Source organism: Oryzias melastigma, linkage group LG5, assembly GCF_002922805.2.
Source record: "Oryzias melastigma strain HK-1 linkage group LG5, ASM292280v2, whole genome shotgun sequence".
NCBI classification, from domain to species: Eukaryota; Metazoa; Chordata; class Actinopteri; order Beloniformes; family Adrianichthyidae; genus Oryzias; species Oryzias melastigma.
The window spans coordinates 23,511,996-23,535,492 of NC_050516.1; the positions used below are offsets into that span (position 1 = coordinate 23,511,996).

The 23,497-nt window shown below is 36.4% G+C and overlaps 1 protein-coding gene across 2 annotated transcripts in view; it reads left to right on the top strand.

Moving 5' to 3' along the window:
- LOC112139875 (copine-5) overlaps nt 1–23,497 on the top strand; it is a 77,714-nt gene that overhangs the window by 38,807 nt on the left and 15,410 nt on the right. For both annotated transcript variants that reach the window (XM_024262713.2, XM_024262715.2), the window contains exons 3-4: nt 11,377–11,417; nt 11,543–11,589. In XM_024262713.2, the coding sequence (XP_024118481.1) occupies nt 11,377–11,417; nt 11,543–11,589 (88 nt within the window). The remainder of the gene's footprint in view (nt 1–11,376; nt 11,418–11,542; nt 11,590–23,497) is intronic.

Below are 23,497 nucleotides of genomic sequence, written 5' to 3' on the forward strand. Positions count from 1 at the left end.
GACTTTGGCCTTTTTGGAACCCAGTGGTACTTCCTATATGGAACACGGAAGTAGGGGGGCTTGCTCTGTCCAGTTCTTATATACAGTCTATGGAGCAGGCTAACGTTTTTAACTAATTTTAGTTTACTGATGAATTTTATGCTATTTTGGAGTTTAGCTAGTATTTAAGCAACAAGCTAGCTTTTTTTTTGCTAGTTTGTTATCCACTGAAGTTTTTATAGGATAATTTAAAGTTTAGCTTCTATTTTAGCAACAGGCTAATATTTGAACTAATTTAGTTACTAAGGAATTTTAAACTATTTTGGAGTTTAGCTAGTATTTAAACAATGAGATAGCTTTTTTTTATTTATTTTTTTTATGCTAATTTGGAGTTTAACTCATATTTTAGCAACGTTAAATCGTTCTGGGTTCATTTGTTATCCATTTACAATTTTGACATTTTTAGCAAATTCCTTCAGCAATTAAAGTAAATTGCATCACCATTTTCAGCAAAAAGCATTCACTCTAGCATTTCACAGGTAATGCAACTTTTCTAGTTAAAATTGTCATTGTTGTGTTAATTTTGCTACTTCCTATTAGACTTGTTCTTTATTTAAGTGGATTGAACAACAGTATATGCTTCAACTCCTGATTAAATAACACTTAAGGTAATCTGAACAGACTGAAACCTGTTTGTGCAGTTTATTTGTTTGCTTTGAATGATGCACAAGAGCTTTCTAAAAATCAAAATAACATGACGGGGGAAATTACTGAAATTTTTGTGTTGGTTAAAGAAAAGAACCGTCAAAGGTACATAATGAGAATAGTTTGGGTTTTCACTTTCAGTCTGTGTTGATTTATTGACGGTTGCTCTTAGTAAGTGACTTAACCCTTTAACACCAGAGCTCCAGTGCTTTTGTTCTTTAGTACTGTAACTTTTCAACCGTTGAAAAGATTTTGTGTTTAAGCGTCACCGACTCAGGTGTTGAAGGGTTCAAAATCAGATAAATGCAGCCAGCATGAACAGGTTGAGCGCCATTAAAAAAATAACATACATATCAAGAAAAGAAAGAAACAAATATTTAGATTTAATCTCATTTGAAGAATTTAATCTTCTCTAAAAAATTGTCTTATGTCACTTTAGCTTGCACTATGATGCAGCCTTTATAAAGTGCAATAAATGACCACTCCACAAATGGAAGAGTGAATAAAAAGTCTCATTTTCCCTTTGGGCAATGACTTTAGAAACACAACTGCTGTGTTATTTGGCATCTTGCAATAGTGTAAGAAAGTCAAACTATTTTGTTTTCTTAAACAGCCAAAGTCAGTGTTAGCAAAAGTTGATGCTGATGCAACTCTTACCAAGTTATATAATAGTAAATATGCGTTTTATTCTCTGAGGCTAAAATATATTTATATAAGAAATAAACTCTTGTTTCCCTTAGCTCTCACATAAGGCATTTTTTGTCTTGTTCTTAGAAATAGTATTCTGTCTAGTATTCTGAAATAGTATTCTGAAAATGTGGCTGCTTAAAAATCTTTTAGTGGAACATTTTTCCACAATCATCTAATGATACAGACTTTTCTAAAAGAATAAAACAAACTCCTTCATTGTCATTTTTAACGATAGCAAATTTAAATACCTTGTTTCAAAATCCCTAATTCAGGAGTTTTGCCCCGTTCACACGCCATCTTAAATAATAGCATGAAACATTCAAACACACGTGCACAAACCTGCTGCCTGAGACCCTCTACCTGTTTGTGTTGCTTTAGTTGCCACAAACAGGCTGAAACTCCCGGCTGCTCAGAGCGAGAACACCAGAGTGGTCAGATGGGATATTGGAAAAACAAAGGGCAGTGGCAAAGGGATGAAAGCAGTTTGAGGCTATGCTTAGCATACGAGATAATGGTTTGACCATTAGAGGGGTAATACACGGCCAACAGATAAAGAGGGGGAGGAAATGACACAGATAAAAGGAGGGACAAAGCAGCTGACTCAGTTTGGCACAAACATTATGACTGCAGGGCTAAATTAAACACGTCCACTTACTTCACAATGAATGTTTTTAGTGACTTTTTAAATGTTAAACAGTTTGAACAAAGTCAGTGGCAAAAGCTGCAAGCCTTAATGGAATGGAAGAGAATTATTACAAACACAAGTACATTAAGGATCCTGTCTGACCTCATCTGTTAGTTTATCCATCAAACTCACAGATGCAAACAAAAAAGCTCCATTGAAGCCACACATTCTAAAAGACACCAGCAGGTAAAGGTGAGAATCGATGCTGACTGCAGGAATCATCATGTTTGCAGATGACATAGTGGTCTGAGTGAGAGCAGGAAGCAGGTGGAGGAATGAAGGTCAGCCACTAGGCTTGGGCGGTATTCATATTTTAATATTCAATATTCCTTCACATTTCATCTCGATATATCGAGTATATCGAGAGAGTGTGTACTTCCATGAGTGTGAGCTGGTCCTTCGTGCATTTGAAGGACCAGCACTTTGTCATGGGCGGTTGTGGGGGCCCTGGCACAATTTTCTTCGCGCAAGTGGAAAACAACTTTTGACAATTGGGGGCGGAGACAGAAAGCTGCTTTGGCGTTCTTCTGATTTTTTGGTGTTATTTATTAGTCAAAAATACGTCCTTAAATTAGAGGCATTTCTCTCTGTCACATTTTGATGCATAATTTAGAAACGACCTCACCGGCATTAAGGGGCTCTCCTTCTTCATTTACTTGGTCCTCCCAAACTGTGGGAGTTGTGTTAAGTCACCTGGTGCACAACTTTCCATCCTTCTTCCCGTCACTCGTCTGTCTCACCTCCGAGCTGTAACATGCCGATGTCACATGTTGAGAATACTCCCCATCAGATTATTATTAATATTTTTTAGAAGTGAAAATTTTAAACCTCAACTAATGCCACTAAACCTACAATCATCTTTAGGTATTAAATTCCATCCATTCATCCATCTTCCTGACCGCTTTGTCCCTTTCGGGGTCGCGGGGTGCCAGAGCCTAACCCGGCTGCTGATGGGCGAAGGCGGGGTACACCCTGGACAGGTCGCCAGTCTGTCACAGGGCCTCAATCACACACATTCACTCTCACAGACACACCTAGGGGCAATTTAGAGTCACCAATGAACCTATGAAGCATGTTTTTGGACGGTGGGAGGAAGCCGGAGTCCCCGGTGAAAACCCACGCATGCACGGGGAGAACATGCAAACTCCGGTATTAAATTCATTTTATTTAATTTTTTGTAGAAAGAACTCATGTCTTTAATAAGTCGGTAATGACGGTATTGAAAATGATATTGTGTCTTTCTTTAGACACAGTGTACAGTATTACCTTAATACCACATCAGCCTATTAGCCTCAACAAGACAGAGAATCTGTGTGAAAATGAGAGAACACCTTTTATTTCCAGTTCATGCTCTGTGACAGGTCGCTGAAGTGTTAACACAGTCTGCGTTCAAAGCTAACATCTCATTTAAAAATGGAGCCGACCGAAGGTCAGGTAGACTCCCACACGTTTGAAACACAGATAGAAGTGGAACATCGGAATCGATTAGGAGACTGGGGCCTCCTCAGACTCGTCTACCTTCTTTGCATTTGTTTTTCATGAAGGGAGGATGTCTTTTCCAGTATTTTATGCTAAAAAAAGACAGAAGTTATTTCCTTTATGAAAACACGACTTCTGTATGTTGTTGTTTATGTGTCTAAAGCTGGATTCATTCTGTTAAATTCAATTTTCTTTATTTACTACAAATTTAGAACAAATATATATATATATATTTTAATTGTTCTGCATGGAAATAGAAATAAATAAAAAAAAATGTGTGCAAAATCTGTGCAGCTTTGGTAGGTATTTGTAACATGGTGTTCACACTTTTATTACATTGGGAAACATAATGTGTTTCTAAATAAAAAGAGCAGAATAACTTCCTGCTTATGCACCACCAACCTACATGTAAGTCAGATGTGTGACTTTAAAAACATATTACTTTAGTTAAACATAAATTTCTGCAGTTACAATATTTTGCACACTTACAAAAATAGTTTGTGACTTCACACTTTTAAAGTCCTATGATAAAAACAAACAAACATACACCCATGTTTAGGGCTGACATGATTTGTCGACGACTAATTTAAAAGTTGATTAAGATGTGTGCTTTACATCACGTTTATGCATGATCCGATCAGTCGACTAATCGAAACGATAATCGGTGATTAGTTGACTGATAAAAGAATAATTTGTGGCACCCCCAGTGATGTGACATTCTATTGGTGCTCACACACAAATCTACAGACATAAACTCAAGATACAAACATAGACGTTTGAGACTGTGTGAACTAATCAACCAATCAGCATCTCCCTTTCATCAGCAGTAATTTGGCATCCACAAGCAGATCAGACAACAAATGTCTCATTTCTTTGTTTTCTTCAGGTATCCCCTTAAAAAGCCTTAAATTCCTTGAATTAGAAAATGTGGAAATAAGGCCTTAAAAAGTCTTCAATTTTGATATCTCAATCTTAAAATTAGTACAATTTCAAACTTTTCCCCATTAATTGTCAAAGCTTTAGATTATTGCACTTAGCTAAAATGTTTTGCCTTAGTTTTTAACAAATTGTAAATGATTCAAATGTCCCTATAAATTTGTTCACATCCAGCACTAGCACGCATGCATCAGTAATTATTATTTTTATTATTTTTTTATCCGTTTTGTTTCATTTAACCAAAAGAAAAGACAACTGTTTACACCAATTTGTTTGATTTTTTACGTTACTCCATTACTGACAAGTAATTGTTCTGAAGTTCAAGAATTTAGTTTTTTTTTTGTTATTAGAGCTGGAACAAAGGCAGAGAAACTGGTCTTAATTTTTCATTTGTAAGATCTTAAAGTCTTGAATTTCAGTATGAGAAATGTGTGGGAACCCTGTTTCTTATGGTTAATTTTTATGACTAATTCATCTTAGAATTCATATCTGTTATCTAGTCAAACATATATAATTTTTTAGTGTGTCGTTAATCAAACAATTGTGGCCAAAGTCCCCAATAAAGTCCGTTTAAAGAATTACTGAAAAAAACTCAACATTTCTCTGTTAATGAATGAACTTTTGTTTATATTTAATGTTTTATTGTTTGGACCCAATGAAGAGTTTGAGAAACATTAAGAATAGAAGCAGCATCTTTAAAATGTAAGATTTTTTTGTATTTTAGAGTTTTATGGGATAAAGAAAAACCCACTAAAAAGGTTAATTTTGTTTGTTTACTTGGGGCTGTAATTATAGGTAATTTCAGTATTTTTAAGTCAGTATTAATTGAAATTGTTGTTTGTGTGTTATTTTAAAACCACCCAAAACCAAATTTACATAATTATAATATTGCCAAACAGTTTTTTCCAAACCTCAAGTACCAACCACAGCAACAAGGAGGTCTGGATTGTATGCTAATGTACCATTTGATTGTTGTTGGGTTTAAAACAACTCTTAACATTTACAAATTTTCCCAAACAAACCAAAGAAAACATCTAGATTTTGAAGATATGCTATTTCTGAAGCAGGAAAAAATAAACATTGTCATATTTATTTATTTCTTTCAAAAATGTAGTTCTCATTCTCTGAAACCGTTTCACTTCTATCTGGGATAGACTCAGAGCATCACCAACAACAAATCACTTAGAACTTAAATGATCAAACATTGATGGATTTTCTTGCTCATAAAAGCTGTGAGGGAGAAATACTGTAACAGAGGAGAGATGAAAACAGACTGAGGCTGATGAAGGAGCAAATCTGATGGCTTATGGCAGCAGAGGAAAATGAAACAAAGCAAAAATAAAAACAAGAATCAAAGGCGCTCGGAGGCCAGAACACTGAGTGAAGGCTCCCATGTCACTTCAGTGACCGAGCAAAGACGCACAAACACTGACTGGAATAACACTGGATACACATGAAAAGGTCAAGTGAGCCCGATGGAAGTGTTATTTGGATCCTTCAAAAATCGCTGCAAATTAAGTAATGAAAAAGATGAAAAGGGCAGGAAAATCTAAGACAAAACGACGATTAGGCGGAAAATCAACAACTTCCTAGAGTACAGTGAAGCCTGAGCACAAAACATGGACGGCAGCATTGAAATTGTATTTTTTTTCCTATTTTTTTCCCATTTGTAATAGTTATATTACATTGGAACAACAACTGCAGGACCCCCCACTCAGAAAACAACAAAAAACAACACAAAGAAACAGACTAAAAGCATAAATAGATAAATTAGAAACAGTTGATGAGGAAAAAATGTGCACTAGTTTACATTTTAAGACATTACTAGTTAACTAGTAAGCAAAAATATGTTCCACTAGTAAAAAAGTTGTACTTTTGGCATTACTAGTTAGGCTTAAAACAGCCTAAAATCAAGGATATCGATTAAACGATAAAAAGGCTTGCCATAGAACACATTTGTAACCATCACACACAAAGGGCACAACTACTCTGAGGTCAGAACAACACAACGTTCAACGTCCAGATTCCGACATGTACGAGGCCACCAAGCATGTTTACTCCCTCAAGCTCCAGACAAACCGTGTTGCGGTCTTTGTGTAGCACGAACACTTCCAGAGAGGTAAACACCTTCAGTCTCAGCTGTCAGAGAGTGATGAATCGTTCTCTGTTGTCTCAGATGAAAGACCTGTACGAGTCTGAGCCAAGAGGCCCTCCGGAGAGCTCCAACACAATCAAAGGCATTGCGTCTTTTGACACTAATGGGGTTAAATTAAAGATCAAAACATCTACTCCAAAGTCAGGATGAAAACTTGAAGGGAAATAGTGATTCTTCAAAACCAGACGCAATTGGAAGTACGACGGTTACAAGTTTTACTTTCAGAGGCATTGCAGTCATCTGGCTCACTCTTAAGTGGAACTTTTTAATTTATTTGTTACAGTATTTTACACACATATGTTCATCTGTACGCATCCAAAACGAATAAAACAAAGCCTTACGCCAGATGTCACACAGATAATCAAAATTTAGCTTAAAGAAAAATGTCTAATATACTTTATATGGATTTGAATTTAAATTTCAAATAAGTAAACTCTGTTCTGGTTGATTTGTAAGTGGAAATAAATGCAGATTATTACTGGCAGAATCCAGAAGGATACAAAGAAAGGACTCTGGAGGGACAGGGAAGAATGTTGGAGTTTTTTAGGACATATATGAGCGCTGGAAGACAGAGGTGAGATGTACTGTAGGCGTAACAGAGAGGTTAAAGGATCAGCTTTGAGCTGATCCCTGGTGAGGTTAGACAGGAATCTCTGTAGGAATCTCTGTGGGTCACAGATGATATTGTGATTTGTTGTGAGAGCAGCTGGTGGAATATCTAGAGAAGTAGAGGTTTGCTCTGGAAATGAGAGGAATGAAAGTCAGTCACAGCGAGACAGAGAATCTATGTGAAAATGAGAGAAGCTGAAGTGGAACGGGAGGTTACAGGGAGCAGAGGCGAGGAACGAGGAGGACTTTAAGTACTGGGGGTCAACAGGTCAGATCAACAGAGTGCAGGAACGAGGTGAAGAGGCACACACGCAGGTTAGAACAGGTGGAGGAAGGTTACAGGTGTGATGTGTGACTAAAGAGTGTCGGCAAGAATGAAAGGAAAGGAGTAGAAGACTGTAGTGATGAGGGTTGGTATTAGGGCTGCCACGATTAGACATCGACTAACTTAATAGTCAGTTAGTTGTTGCTTTATATTATATGGAGACAGATTGTACATGTAGTAAAGCTGAAAGTTATAATGACATTATTCTCTTTGAACTAGTTTGGCATTTATTGAGGTTTTCTTTAGGCTATTTCGGAGTTTAGCTAATATTTTAGCTGCATGCTAGCTGGTTTGGCTAAGTTAGGTTTTTTTTTTATTGTTTGTTTTTTAGACTAAGTTTGAAGTTTCGCTAATAATTCAGCTGCCTGCTAGCTATTTCAACTAATATAGGATTTTTTTTGTTCTTTAGGCAATTTTGGAGTTTGGCTGATATTTCAGCTGCATGCTAGCTGTTTTGGCCAAGTTAGGATTTTTTCCTTTGTTTTTTAGGCTATTTTGAAGTTTAGCAAATATTTCAGCTACACGCTACCTATTTTGGTTAATTTAGGCTTTTTTGTTTTTTAGACTAATTTTGAAATTTAGCTAATATTTCAGCTGCATGCTAGCTGTTTTGGCTAAGTTAGGATTTTTTTTTCCATTTTCTTTAGGCAAATTTGGCAATTAACTAATATTTTAGCTGGCTATTAGCTTCAGCGTTTTCAGCTAAAAATTTCAGCATCTTGAGCTATCAGCACTAGCATCTTCAGTGGCCAAATGTGGCTTACAGCATTCACAGCATAATTGTAGGTAAAGCTATATGTCTAGTTTTTAGTTAGTTTAAAGTTAATGATGGTTAAGATGTGTGCTTAACACCCAGTTTGCGCATGACCCGATTAGTTGACTAATCGAAAAAAAATGGTCTGTGATTAGTCGACTATTAAAATAATAATTTTTGGCAGCATTTAGCTATGCTTTTGGTTTGAAGATACGATGAGAAAAAGACAGGAAGCAGGACTGAATCAGTCATGTCCAGATCCCCTCCTACTCACTATGGTGCGTTCTCTGTCTGAATCTACTAATTCCAAAACCAAGTGCACTAGAAATTTCCCAGAAGTCTTTGTGAAAAACTAGTGTGCATTGATGCTCACTAGATTAGGTAATATAGACCACAATGCATTGCAGTCAAACAATTTTGAACAAAAAAACGTGTTTAAATGTATTTTTTAAATAAACCATCCTCATTTTCACGATCGGAACACAGTAAATAAACGTCGTGAAATGTTCGTATTGATTTGATTGTGACGTCATATCCGGTGTTTGGAAAAAGAAAAGAAAAGCAGTGAGCATCGTGTCTGAATACCCATTAAAATCCAGGGGACTATATGGAACGCACTATATAGGTTTTTAGTAGTTAGGGGGGATTTGGACACAACCATCAACTGTTTTATTAATGGACGTAGTCGTGACTAATCGTCTAATCGTGGCAGCCCTCATTCATTCCAATATTAGGTTAAACCTGCAATTATTACTCTGTATTCTGACATTTGCAGCTTCAGCAGCTCCTCTCTGACTCCTCTGTCTGCAGCTGTTCCTGTTGGAGGAGCAGCATGACCTCCTCAGGCTCACCAGCCTTAGAACAAAGAAGAACGTAGGAAATGTCATCATTCACTCTGAGCAGTGGTGATTTAAAAAAAAGTTGACACTTTACATGTTTATTGTGTACTTTTGCTTTTTTTTTCTTTCATGTTTGCAAAAAGGACTAAAGATTTCCCTGACCTTAACCTCAGCTGGTCTCTAACTGAGTTTTTTTTTCTAAAACTTTATTATGAATCTTCTCTAAAGAATTTAATCCTAAAAGTTTTGAAATACTCATGTATCGGTCAGGAAAACATGAAATATGGAGTGAAACAAGTTTGCCTTTAGCACTTTGGTTCTCCCTGGAATCATATCAGGGATGACTTTTGTGAGTCGCCACAGAAGGTAAAGACGTTTTGTTGCCACGTACATATTTGGTGTTTCTGTATTCTGGAAAAAGAGCTCAGCTGTGCTCTGCTGTCCTTTTTCTCATCCTGCTGTCAGCATCCAGACTGATCAAACCGACAGCGGTATTAAAAAAATGATGTTAAGGGGATGGAGGGCAATTGGTTTTCTTCTCATGCTGAAGGTTGCTTCACATTTAATTTAAAGTTTATTGCAGCTTATCTCTGTGGGTTTGATTCATTTCCTTCAGCTGTTTTCAGGTGTGATAATAGTTCCACAACCAGGATGAGAGGCAGTACTCAGCCACTCAAATTAAAGCACTTTAAATGTAGAAATTCTTGTTTATTGCAAGCTTTACGTTTACATACCTTTTTAGACTAGACTGCTAATGTTTATGAACTTTTAGATAATTGTACTTCTTGTGCATTTAACTGATTTAAGTACCATGTAAAGTCTGCAATTTTTGTTTTGAAAAAATGTGCAGAATTTCTGCAAAAAAATTTACCTAAAATGATAAATGTATACGTACAAAACTTATTTTCATCTGCAGCTGAATTGAATTTATTTATTTAGTAAGGACAGATATAAAAATATACATACAGCAGAGCAGCAGTCCAATGACCACATCATTATGCTTTCAACAAGAGCTCATTTGCAGCATTAGCTTTTCATACAGTCAAAGTTGGGGTCAAATTTGCCAAATTACAAAACCAAGTGGGTACTTTTATAGTAAAAAAAGTTTGTGGAATTTCAGAAATGAGTAGATTAGTGATTCTAATCTTAGAGAAAAATATTTAAATTCATCAACTTAAATCAGAGTTCTGGACATTTCTTCACCCATAATTCAGAGTAATGTGCAATTCTTAATTGACAGTTCAGTTTGCAATTTGAAAATGAATTTTACAATTTACATTTTCCTTTAAATTTTGGTTTTAAACCCATGAAAATGAAAAATGCATTTGGTTTTGTTTTTATTGATTGAATTCTGAGTAGTTTGTCCTCTCTCGGTGGGCGGAGTGCTCCTGCCTCAGGTGGAGGAGTTTAAATATCTTGGGATCTTGTTCACGATTGAGGGAAGATCGGAGCGTGAGATTGACAGGTGGATTGGAGCGGCGTCCATCGTTATGCGGTCGCTGTACCGGTCCGTTTGGTGAAGAGAGAGCCGAGCCAGAAAGCAAAGCTCTCAATTTACCGGTTGATCTTTGTTTCAGTACTCACCTATGGTCATGAGCTCTGGGTCATGACTGAAAGAACGAGATCCTAAATACAAGCGTCTGAAATGAGTTTATCTGTAGGGTGTCTGGACGCTCCTTTAGAGATGGAGTGAGGAGGTCAGTCACCCAGAGAGCTCAGAGTAGAGCTGCTGCCAAGGTGGCTTGGGGAATCTGGTCCAGAAGCCTCCTCCGGTTCTCCCACTGGGCAGAGACGCCAGAGAAGACCCAGGACACGCTGGAGAGACTACGTCTCTCGGCTGGCCTGGGAACCCCTCGGGGTCCCCTCAGAGGAGCTGGAGTAGGTGAGCGGGGAGAGGGAAGTCTGGACATCTTTGCTTAGACTGCTGCCCCGAGACCCGGTCCCGGATGAAGCGGAGGAAGATGGATAAATTGCAAAATACATCGTCAGATTTCATGATCAAATGGCAGATTGAATATTGAGAATTGCATGTTACTTTGAATTATGGTGAAAAAAACTTTCATGCAGAATTGTCATTAACAAATGCATCTTTAAAATGTTTTTAGGGATAATGTGTGTGTTTTTTTTAATTGAAATAATGTCCTTTTCTGAATTAGTTCAAGCTGTGAGGTAAATATTTGTCCAATTGACTAACAGTTGATCTCTTGTTTCTTTTTTCAGACATCTGCTTGATAAAGACACATTCTCAAAGTCCGATCCAAGTGAGTACTCTGTTTTGGGTTCTATTTCTAGTCGTTTTTGTGGCACCTTTTTCTACCTGCAGGGGTGTCATTTGTGTTTCTTTCAGTACATTTGAACTTTTTGGTTCCTGTGTTCTTCTTCCTAGTGTGTGTGCTCTACACGCAGGGTGTTGAAACCAAACAGTGGAGAGAGGTGAGTGTAAAAACACAAGCGTTCACACGTACAGCTTTCTGTGGCACGTTTAGTGGAACAGAAATAGTTTAAGAATTCATTAAAGCAACTCGGAGATTCATTTTCTGAAAATGTCAGCACAAATCCTCTAATTGGAAACTTAAAAGTAAAAGAGAAGAAAGGGTTCTGCTTTATGTGAATGTCTATATGTTGACATTTTAGGGACAAAACCAGCTGAGTGGAGGCTCTTCATGGTTGAAGCATTATAATCACTTTCTTCTTTCGTCATCTGACTGTTTGTTTTATTTTTTTTGTCTCAAAGACTAAAAAAACACGACGAGAATAAATTAAAAGTCAAATCCTAATCATTAGAATGCAAATGAAGAAGGTAATTTATTTTTAATAACTGCACAAATTATCCAAATGTCACAGTAAAGATTTGTGTTCATAGATTTTGCTGTAAAATGATGATTTTAGCATCACAACTTGACATTTCTCACAGTAAAATAAAAAGTTGTTTATCTTCGACTATTGCAGTCTGTGGAAAACGGGAACTGTTGGTGACAGTGCAGGGCTGCCAGTCCTCTAAAGCATCTTCAGAAACTAACTGTCACTGCTCCTGAAGAGTTATTTCCTTTATTAGTTTATTGGACTTTCACTTTGCTATCATTTAAAACTGATGCTTATTTCCAACAACTCAGACACTAACGAAGTTTAAACTGTTGGAGGAGCTTTTAGAGCTGAGAGAAACACGGTGATTAAGAAGACTTGAAGGTTTGACACAAACATGTTTTCAGTTCAGTTTTATTTATATAGCATTTCAGACTTCTATTAACTCAACGTTAGGATTCAAAAAGTGGGTTAATGTAAGCTAAATGTATCAATCTATGTGTTCATATTTGTATAAAAAGTCTTCATTTAGTATATGAAATCCTTCTGTTACTGATGTGAGGATGAAAGTTTCATCACAGGACAACAGAAATCATTTTCCTGAAACAATAAACCCTTTTCACGTCACACATCGACGCTCCAGTGCAGAGTGGCTTCTGGTGTCTTTGGTTTAGAACCACAGTTCAAACAAAGTTTTAAGCAATTTTGTGTAAATAATAAAAAGTAACCAGCTGCAACCAAAATTTTTAGAATATGCATTTTATAAAAGTCCTATCTGGTTGTATTCATTGTTCCCTCCTAGATCGTTCACAAATCAAAGTACAAATGTCAGTAATCCTGTCTGCAGTCAGAACGCAGCAGCTGCTGCAGCTACTTCCCCAAATTGGATGATACCAACCAGTCGTGGATTATTTCTCTCTGACAACCTGGTTAAAGTTAGATAAAGGTTACAGGACTTCATTGAATGCTGCTTGTTTGATTATGAAGGTAATTATGATTTTATTCTTTTAATCTGTGCTAATGCTAACTAGCATTAGCTTTGGCTATGAGACGTGGAGCTGCAGAAAATCTTTTCTCACCAGTTAAAAGTTGACTAAATTTCCATGCTCACTAATCCTTGTAAACAGATCAAAAGTCAGAGAATTCCAGCGTTTCTCACATTAAAGTCAAACTTATTACTGTTGTAATGTTTTCTACTGCGGTCAGTGAGCTGCTGTTAGCTCAGCCGTGGTTCTAATATTTTACTCCTTGTTTTTGTTCATAACTGTGTCTAATCTACGGAGAAATTAAGGTAAAAAATGATCAAATTAATTAAAACTGTTGAAAAAAATATGAAAGTGACTATTTATACGTAGTGTTATAAAATACGTTCAATCAGAGAGGGTTTTTTTTACCGGGCCGCTCTTATTTTGGAAGCTGAAAATATGTGGCTCAATAGCTGCTCTGAACATTTTCACTGAACCAAACCATTCCTGTTCTTACAATTATTCCCTAAAATATCCAGTAGAACAAGAAAATGTATTCTGGTAAGCGATTAAAATGCGTACAGGCATGCAGCGATGTGCGTCTTCTTAAAATGTGGCCAACATGAATTTCCATCATTTTTAGTGCTCGATTGCATTTAAAATACATGTAAATAACATCAGCCAAAATAAAACCAGTAATCTCATCTGCTCAAATGAAAGGTCAATATTTTGAATAAAACCTCAAATATGGAAGAATTATTCAAACTTGTATTTCGATTTGTGAACGATCTAAGATAGGAAATAAAAATACAGTTCAGCAGGACTTTCGTCAAATAAATATTGTACGTTTTTCTATTTAAATTGATAAGGTTACCTTTTATTATTTACCTAAAATTGTGTCAAACATCGTTCAGCTGTCAGCTTTGCCGTTCTAACGCTGGAAGTCACTATTCACTTTTCCAGCCCTGTCTATATTTTGTCTGACGTCACCGTGAAAAGGGTCTATGGTGGATGAAATGTTGTTTAGAGGAAAGTCTCCACAGCATTTATATTACTATTATTTACTTTATTTAGATAAAACCCTCCAGCATTTGTATGTTTGTCTTCTGTCCACCCACACACAGCAGATGGCTGCGTAAGAGAAGACTTCAGACGTTCTGCTGAACATATACTCAACAAATGTGTACACTAGTAAAGGTCCTGAATCCCGATGGCTCTAATACACATGACACTTTTTAAATCTCCTTATTACATTGAATAATACCTAGTAAGTGCAGTTAACTGCACAAGACATAATGAGCTTTTCTGTTTTATTATTGTTTCTGTCAATCTTTCTTGACAAACTGTAAATCCATTTTTCTGCTTCCTCTGACAAATTATCACATCAGGGTGACGGTTTGTGAGCTCGGATTGAATAAACGAGTCAGAAAGGGGCTTGTGGGTAATGTTTTCTGACAGGACCCTGTAGCACGCGGGTCATTCTGGGGCCACATTTGGCCATGACTCCCATTTCCTCCAGTCACTCATATTTATGCCTTTGACTCATTCCAAGCTTTTTTCATTCTTACTGAACTGCAAAATTATTCCTGACTGGTTCCAGGTCTTTCCTTTTTACCACATTGTTCTCCTCTGGAGTGGTTACGTTTCAGAACATTCTGGGGGAAATTTCATGTTTTTGGTTATTTTACTACAGCAGGAACTCTCTCAGGTCACTGAATAGAATAGAATTTCACTTTATTTCTTCTCTCATGTCCCACCATATCCATGATAAACAAGAGTCATCCATACATAATAAACAAAACCGTGTAACACACGAGTGAAGGAGAACGCCTCTTTAGCAAAAACACAACATTGGCCATTCAAGTCACAGAATTACTTATATCTTTTTAACACAACTTATAATTTTTAAATACTAGTTTTTTATACCATCTTTTTAATAGCGAAATTGTTTGTGAGGTTTTAAGAATGCCACTTTTTTATTCCTATAAACACAACACCTTTTTGTCTTAATAAAGTCCATACAAGGGTAAATAAAAGTCTAATTTCCTTTTATCATGGTAATTAGTAATACATTTAAATGTCCCACACATAATAGAATAGAATGTCTTTATATCTAAAGCACTTTTCCCAGAAAGAATCACAAAGTCCTTTACAAAAAAAAAAAAAAAATCAAATCAAAACAGAGAGGTAATAAAATCCAAAAATAATAATAAAAATGTGACACAGTGACAGTGGGAGGGACTTCCTAAAAAGAAAAGAGAGATATCTTTTTGGAAATTCTTAGATTTTGGTTGAAAGATGTCAGGGATCGGGCCGAAGAGTATGAGGTTTAAAGGTCAGAGATGTTCATCAGGGTTTGACCATGGCTCTAAAGCACAATTTTTAAAAATCAATTTGACAGGTAACCGATGTAAAGCAGACAGTGGAATGATGTGCAGAGTTTAGGACAAGACGGTTTACAACAGTTTGTTAAAGCAGGTAAAAAGAGAGTTACAGTAATCTAAACAAGAGGAAATAAAAGCATGCATAGTCATTTCTGGGTCAGATCGTGACAAAATACTTTTGCTATTTGCCACATTCCTCAGATGATTAAAGCATTTTTTTTTTTATCTGTTTTAAGTGATTTTCCAGGATAAAGACTTTTCAAACAACCCACTGAGGTTTGTAAGACTTAACTGGAAAGAATAACAAAAAAAGTCGAGGTGTTGTCTGATGGAGGGAATTTTATTTTCTAGAGCAAGAATCATTGTCTCTGTTTTCTGGGTGTTTAAGAGTAAATGATTCTTACACAGCCATGTTCTAATGCTGGTCTAACAATTCAACAGATAGTTTAGTTTCCAATAATCCTCTTCCAGGAAAGAACAATAAAGCTGGATATCATTTGCATAGAATGATAGGAAATGTGGATGAACTGAGTACTGAGTCTCCCAACGGGAATCATATATGAGATGAATAAAATAGGGCCAAGTACAGAACCTTGGGGAACGCCACAAGATAGATTTTCTATTGCAGAGGTTAAGGAAGCGACAGCCACATTGAAAGCTCTTCCACTAAAGTATAAAATAAACCGATTTAATACTGACGCAGAGACCATAGTAATCAATTAAAATGTGAATCATTACATTTGAAACATCATAAATGCTTATTGAAACATTTTCTGCAGTTTCACATTTACTTTTTCCAGAGTAACTGTATTAAAAGTCCCACTCCGATCACCCTTTGATCAATTTTTAAAGCGTTCCCTGTGGTCTTTTAAAGATGATTATTAAAAAAAAGATTATTTAAAAAATTGACGATGATTAACAGACAGCACTTTTAAAACACCATTCATAGAGGTCAACAGGCAAAAAAGTTGATTTAGGGTTTGGTTATCCTTTAAGGACTCCTTTAATTTAAAAAAAGAAAAAGTTAGGAAAATATAAAAAGAAATCAAAAATAAAAATATATTTAAACTTGATTTACACATATTTGGATCAGTGTCTTGATTTGTTTTACTTATTAGGAATTAGGACAACATGTAATAACATAATGCTTAGATATATGGTTTTTATTTCTATTAAGGTATTAAACAAGCTTTGTCCAAAATTTTCATTCTGAGCCTCAAAATAGGTTCCAAAGTACAACTTATCGAATTTTGGGAGTTTTAAATGCCTAAAATGTGCTTGCTAATTAAATAGAACTGACAGTTTTAGTAGCAGGGCCTCCTATAGTGATCACTGTGAAGTCCTCTACAGAAAAACTGTAGACGTTCGAGTAAAAGCCAGTACTATTTTGAATGATCTCCCACTCTCTGTAAGGAAATATCCCACATTAAAAAATCAAGACTCTCCTCAAAGTTTGGTTTAAGGCAAATCAGTCCTGTAACCATATATATTTTAAGCTTGTAGTGTCCTGTGGTGTTCTCTTATTGTTATGTCTTATCCAATGTCTCATTAAGTTCTAGTTTTCTCCTGTCTACTAAGGATGTAAATTAGCATGATTGTTATACTCCTGCATACTTCCATCTATCACTGTCTGGATCAATGTTCATTAATGTGCACGGTCTCTATCAAACAAATTCTTTTCTGCCTTCTGAGCGGTAGCAGAACACAAAGCCAGAACATAAAAACAAGGCCTTCTTCCTTTGGCAGTCACATATAGTACATTTACAAGATGCATATGGTGACTTTATTGCCAAAGACAACCGAGAATTGACTGTGATCAGGAATCCAATATGCAGCATGTTTGGCTGATTGGGAAGAACGTGCAGAAATGTTTTGCAGTGAATGAGACTTTTATCTGGATGGAAATGCAGATCTGCAGCACATAGATGGAACACTAATTCAATAGAGTGCACTGGATCTGTGTGTAAGAAACGGCGGATGGTCTTAAAGGTAAATGTAACCGGCAGGTGTAGAGGACGGCACGTTTCTTTGGCGATTTCCTTTAGTGGAGTTAAGAAGAGTCATCAATCTGTGGGTAGAAGAGTCCCCTGGTGTTGGCTCTTTATTCTATCCTGGGGTCTTTTGATTGAAGAGATGGTTTTTGGGCCAGTAATTACACATATTTTCTGTGATTTGAACATCAGAATGCTGTGATCTAGCCTTTCTTTTTCCTGCTGTAAAGCTGTTTCTTTGTGTGTGATGCTCTGATGTGTCTGTCCTCTCGCTCTGGAGACTCACCAGCACGTTCACGTTCGTAGTGTTTGGGTCTTTGAGAATATCAAGCAGCGAAAGGCGGCGGGGGGGCACCTTCAAAAACTACTGACACAAAGACTTAACACTTTTGTGCTAAATTTCTACCAGCTAAATTCATTTGAGCACTTTATGTCTTTGTAAATCTAAATTTGTTGTGCTGTCACATGGTAATAATATAGTTCTCATTTTTTTTTTAAATAAAACTATGTTAAATTAGCTTCAGTGTAGTTTCTTCTGTCAGAGATGTATTGAAAACAAATCAAACTTGATTATTTTTTAGGCTTTAATTTAAGAAACAATTATTTTGAGTGCTCTTTATTGACGTGACTTCCTGTTTGGGAGGAGCAACATGCATGCAGGTGTTGTTCATTAAGCTAATGAAATGCCTGAGCAGAGCTTATTGAAGCTTGCCCTTGAAAGACAAAGTGTAAATATAAATACTAATAATCAATATAGAAAACACTACTTTTAATAATGATTTTAAATAATGATAATGTTAATAATTAGGGCTGTCAGATTTGTCGCGTTAAAAACGCATTAATCTGACGTGTGCTTGACGCCGCCAATTTTTTTGACGCATTAATCGCGGACTTTCTCATACGTGCCTTTCCATACCGCGCGCGCGGGCGTCCCGCCCTCCAACTCACCGGCTGCTCTCACTAGATCACGGGCGGGTCTCCAACCTCAGAGCTGCGAGCTAAAACCGGACCGGCGCTAGGACCTGGAGAGCTCCTGCACCCTAACCCGGCTACGGTTCGCGTCCAGTACCACGTCTGGTGGTACCGGCTCGTGTCCGGCGCCGCGTCCCGAGAGCTGCGGACCCCCGACGTTCCGAACAGCAAGCGCACCGGGGGACGTTTTAAATGTTCTGGAGGTTTAAGCGTGATCCAGCCCCAGCATAGCGGTCTGTCTGCCGGCATATTCATGATGAGCTCCGCTGGACACGTCGCTGCATCGAGCTGCAGCCAGAGAACGCGGCGGCAGTAACAGACTGTCAAACTATCCACAGTGTATCCCGCTTTTCTCAGTCTTTAATGTTTTAAAAAACAAAAGTTAATTGGAAATGATAAATCTCTATTTCATTTATTACTGTAGTTCAGCAGAGGAGGAAAAGATTTGGTCCTGACAAAAAATGAACATGAAAGTGTTATGGAAATTTGATTTTTGATGTTTTTTATTTTATTTTACTGAACGTTGATTGAAGTTTTGAATTTAAAATGCCCTTCACTTGCACTTGGGCTTTTGTTAGGCATTTTATGTTACAGCCTTTTATTGTTAAGAAAGTTTATCTCAATACAATGTTACAAAATAAAGTATTTCTGATGAAAACTATTAATTTTGTCATTCTTGTTTTCATAATTAATGTAGAACTACTAAATTCCACGAACCACACATGTTTTTTCCTTAAAAAAAGGCCACATGTAAATTTGCGATTAATCGCGAGGTAACTGTGGACAAATGCGATTAATCGCGATTAAAAATTTTAATCGCCTGACAGCTCTATTAATAATATAAATTACAGTGGAAAAAAGGTAGTGGCAATCACTTAAATATATATATATATATAAATGTCTATTCATGTTTAATATTTGGCTGGTTTTGTTAATGACTGAATAATCTTCATATATGTTAATATTCATCATATATTCTTGTTTTGTGTCATTCTCACATACTTAAAGCCATTTTAAACTTTAGAATACCTTTGTATTGTTTTTGTTCAGATGCTAGACTCTTCTAGAATGTTGCTGCACACACAGTCGCACAAAATCCTCTCTGGTTTGGTCACACCATTAGTAGTTTACATTTTTCTGATTGTTTTAGTTTATGTGAACTTTCTCCCATGATGAATACTTTCTGGATATTATTTGCTAGTAAGAAGTTATATGCTCGATATGCAATTATAACCTGTTTGTTATTTTCAAAGTTTATAACATTTTTGACTGTATAAAAACTTATTTAGAGATCTAAATATCCTACTTTATGGATGATCCAGACTGTATATGAAGATTTACAGTTTAGTGGAGGTTCATCTGACATTTTTAACTAAGTTTTGAGTTTTTTTTTTTTGCTTTATTTTTGGATATAATGTCTCTACATGTTTGATATTTTACTATAAAACTTAATTTTGTTGTAAAAAAATAAAGTTTACTACTTGGATTTGAGGTTGATGGACAGTTTTAATTGTTTAATTATTGTGTATTAAAATAGAGGCTGGGGTTTTACTACAAAATAGATATCAAGTATTTCTTAAAGACAAACTATTAGAGCAAAAACCCATCAAAGGCCCTGTGCTACACAGGGTTAAACCAGGTGATAAAATGTGACAGAAAAGCTGATTGAAACATGTAACACAGCTCCTCACATGCCAAACAGCCCAAATGTATTTGATCTGAGACTTTAAGACCATATGTCATGTTTCCATGCAGTGTTCCAAAACCAGGAGGGAAAGATGTTCTCACTGATCTTAGAGGAGCTGGAGGTGTTTCCAACACATTCTGCAGCGCTTTCACTCAGCCGTCAGTGTTTATTCAGAGCTCAGATCCTGCAACACAAACCACAAAAGATGTAAAGCGCTTATGAGGGGCTTAAGTGCAGCACACGGAACCCGAGGAAAAGATTTAGCATAAGATTTAATTAATCTTCAGCAAACAGCCAAAACAGTCTCTGAATAATCTAAACACTGACAGTTAACAGGGAGAGATCCGGAGCAGACTCTGAAATCCGGTCTACAGCCAGACCAACTCCAGAGTCAGGAGGGAGAAAACTGAGACTGGAGCTTTAGAAAAAGCTAGCTCTGCAGAATACATGGAAAACTGGTACAACTAGCATCAGTGAAGATGCAAAATACGACGAGAAGCTTAAAAATCTTTCGAACAAATGGGTAATTTTAGGATGGGTTTCTCAAGAACTGGTGGTGTAAGAACCAATAGACCAGCCTTGGTGCAGACACTTAACTTAATAACTAAACTTAAAGAGGGAAAAACTCAGAGAGAAACAAAAAGGTGAAAAAATGAACTGAAAATTAGACTCTTAAAGTTCCACTTTTGATATCTTCTTTCCATCAACAGCTCTGCTGCACATGCACTAAACCCTCATCTGTTCCTAGTGTCTAGTTCAGGTTCTGGAGAAGAGAAGATGGTATCTTCACATTGACTGCAGTCAAATGAGCCGCCGTTCACATTTCTGTGGTCAAATCAGCATCACTGGATTTTTGGTGTGAGTTTCATCCAATACTTACGGTAGCAGGACTGAGAACGCTGGAAAATCTCCACCAGACTCCACGGAGCTTCTTGATGTGACCACGGAAATGTGAACGGCGGCTCATTTGACCGCAGTTGGAAAGGATTGTAAATCAATGAAAGAGCATTTTGATGTTAGCTTTGATTATTTTATCAAGAACTCTGAGAAACCAATGATTGAATGTATTGATCACAGTCAATAAACATTGGAGAATTAGCTAAAAGAGTCTTTGGTGAACTGGAAGGAGAAAGAATCAGGATTTTGGAGGAAGTTCTGTCCATGAAGATCTTCACTTCCTCGTCCAGCTGACATCCGGATCAGAACCATACGGCTGGACATTACCCAGATTGATGGATGTTTTTATGTAGCAGACGTGAAGATCTATGCTGGTGAGACACAGAGCTATCATAATCAGATGGGGGGGATCAGACGGGGCTGCTCAGCTCCTAAAGCCACGCCCCCTCAGAGGAGATTTTGGAAACATAGGCTTCAGATCAACATGAAAAATAGCTTTTTAAGACATTTGGGTTGAGGGATTTTGGTTAAAAACTTCATAATCGTAATTAAAACACTACTGAGAACCCTATTTTTTTTTAATAAAAAAAATGTTGCAGGGAGACTTTAAGGCTTCGAGACAAACTATTTAAGTCAGAACTTTCATCTATTTGGGAGAAAGGTTTAACAACCATTGGGGTATTTAGAATGGAAATCCTGGGAAACATTATTCACCAAAGTGAATATTGTTTCAGTTATCAGGGTGGAATTTTAATGGCTAAATCTTAGTTTCTTTTTCTTTTACTACACAGCACTGGATATGTACTTGTAGCAACATTTGCTCACTGTGTTTGTGCAGTTTTGTCTGACCGGTGAGAGTAGAGTGCCTCCTGTGGGAGGATGCACAGCTAAAGCATAAACTATTAGCTAATGGTTTAAAGTCAATCTATGTCAGAGATAACAACAGCCTTTCACAGTAGGAAGTATTTTTAGACAGAATATCTGATGGTGCAAATGGACAGGAAAACAACATGGCTGAGATGTTTTGAAGTCTGTTGGAGACGCTCTGATACATTCAAAAACCAACTTCGCAATTTAACATGTTCTGGTGAGAGTTTTCTTAATAATGGAAGCCATATATAAAGAAAATTAAGCTCAAAATTGCAGTTCTGAGTACTTCTTTATGCAAGTATGAATTTTGAGAAGATGAAAAAATACAGTTGGAAAATGCCTGAGACAAAGGTGTTTCCCCGTTTATTTCATTTTTCGCGGTTGCACATATTCACAATTTTTTTTTTTTGTCACATGACTCCTCTAGTTTGTCACAAAAACTCAGACAACTCCAGTCGCTTCCATGCAACTTTCCCAGGAAAATGGAGATGAAAAGCATGCCGACTATTGGCTACGCACACACAGCAAGCCAAAGACTCTTCCCAACCAGTTCCTGTGAACGCCTGCATGGAGAAATGCCATCAGCTGATACAGAAGCGGCTTGAAAGTATTTTGATAATCGCGAAGAAAAATGGTCATCCGAAGCAGGTATTTACTATGGATGAAACCACCAAATTCTGGAAGAAGATGTCCTCTCTGACTTAACTGATGAAGGAGGAAACACACGGTCCTGGTTTAAAGGCACAGAGACAAAGTGACAGTCCATGATCTTTATTAAAAAGAAGACAAAAAAGTCTTTATGTTGAACAATACTCCAATGTTCTTTAACCCTTTAAGGGCCTGCTCAACCAAACAGAGGTAAACATGTTTTTAAAAATATTGATTGTGGGTATTACTCCCCAACGAACGGAGCCCCTAAAGTGACATTGAAGAAAAGAAAAATTGAAGTATTATTTTTTTCTTTAAAAAAATTGAAATAATATACTAATAAAAAAATCTGGTTACTAATTGATTCATTAATTAGTAACCAGAACATTTTTTAAATTCTGTTTAGGAAAAGAAAAACGGCTACAATCTGGTGTGCACCAATTACTTACCAGCATTTTTTTTACTACTTTATTTTTTAGAAAAAAAAACTTTTTTCTTTTACTTCATTTTTTTTTTTTTTTACAGAGCCCTAAGTATTTTTTTTAAAACCTTTTGTTTCTTTTGACCTTCATTTTTTAATTTTATTTATTTATTTTTTTAACTTTAATGTCCTTTAATGGGTTGCATACCAAGGCAATATGTGGCAGAATAAAATACCTTTTTTTGTGTTTTTTTTTTTTCTTTTTTGGATAGTTAATGGGCTAATAAATGTTTTACAAAGCATGATCAGAAATGTTTCTGACGAGTATGGATCGGTAATGGACATTGCTCGGGATACTGTTTTTACTTTTTTTATACCTTTTTAAACTAAATTCCTCATCAGCAGAACTGAAGTAGAACCAGAAATATGTCTTCTAGATCCGCCTTTAAAGTCCAGCTGTCCTGAAAACAGAATCCTGTGAAATCAACATTGTTTTGACTGTTATATCAATGAACAAACAAATATTTTGTCTAACGTTTAAATATTATTATTGTGTATCACCAATATTGAACAAATTCCAAATCATTTGCATTTGTTCTATCAAGTGTACATGTTTATGTCTACTGACTGTTTGCTGCTCCTTTTTTGTTTTTCTAAGACTTTAAAGTGAACTTAAGGATATACTTTTTAATAATACCAGTTGC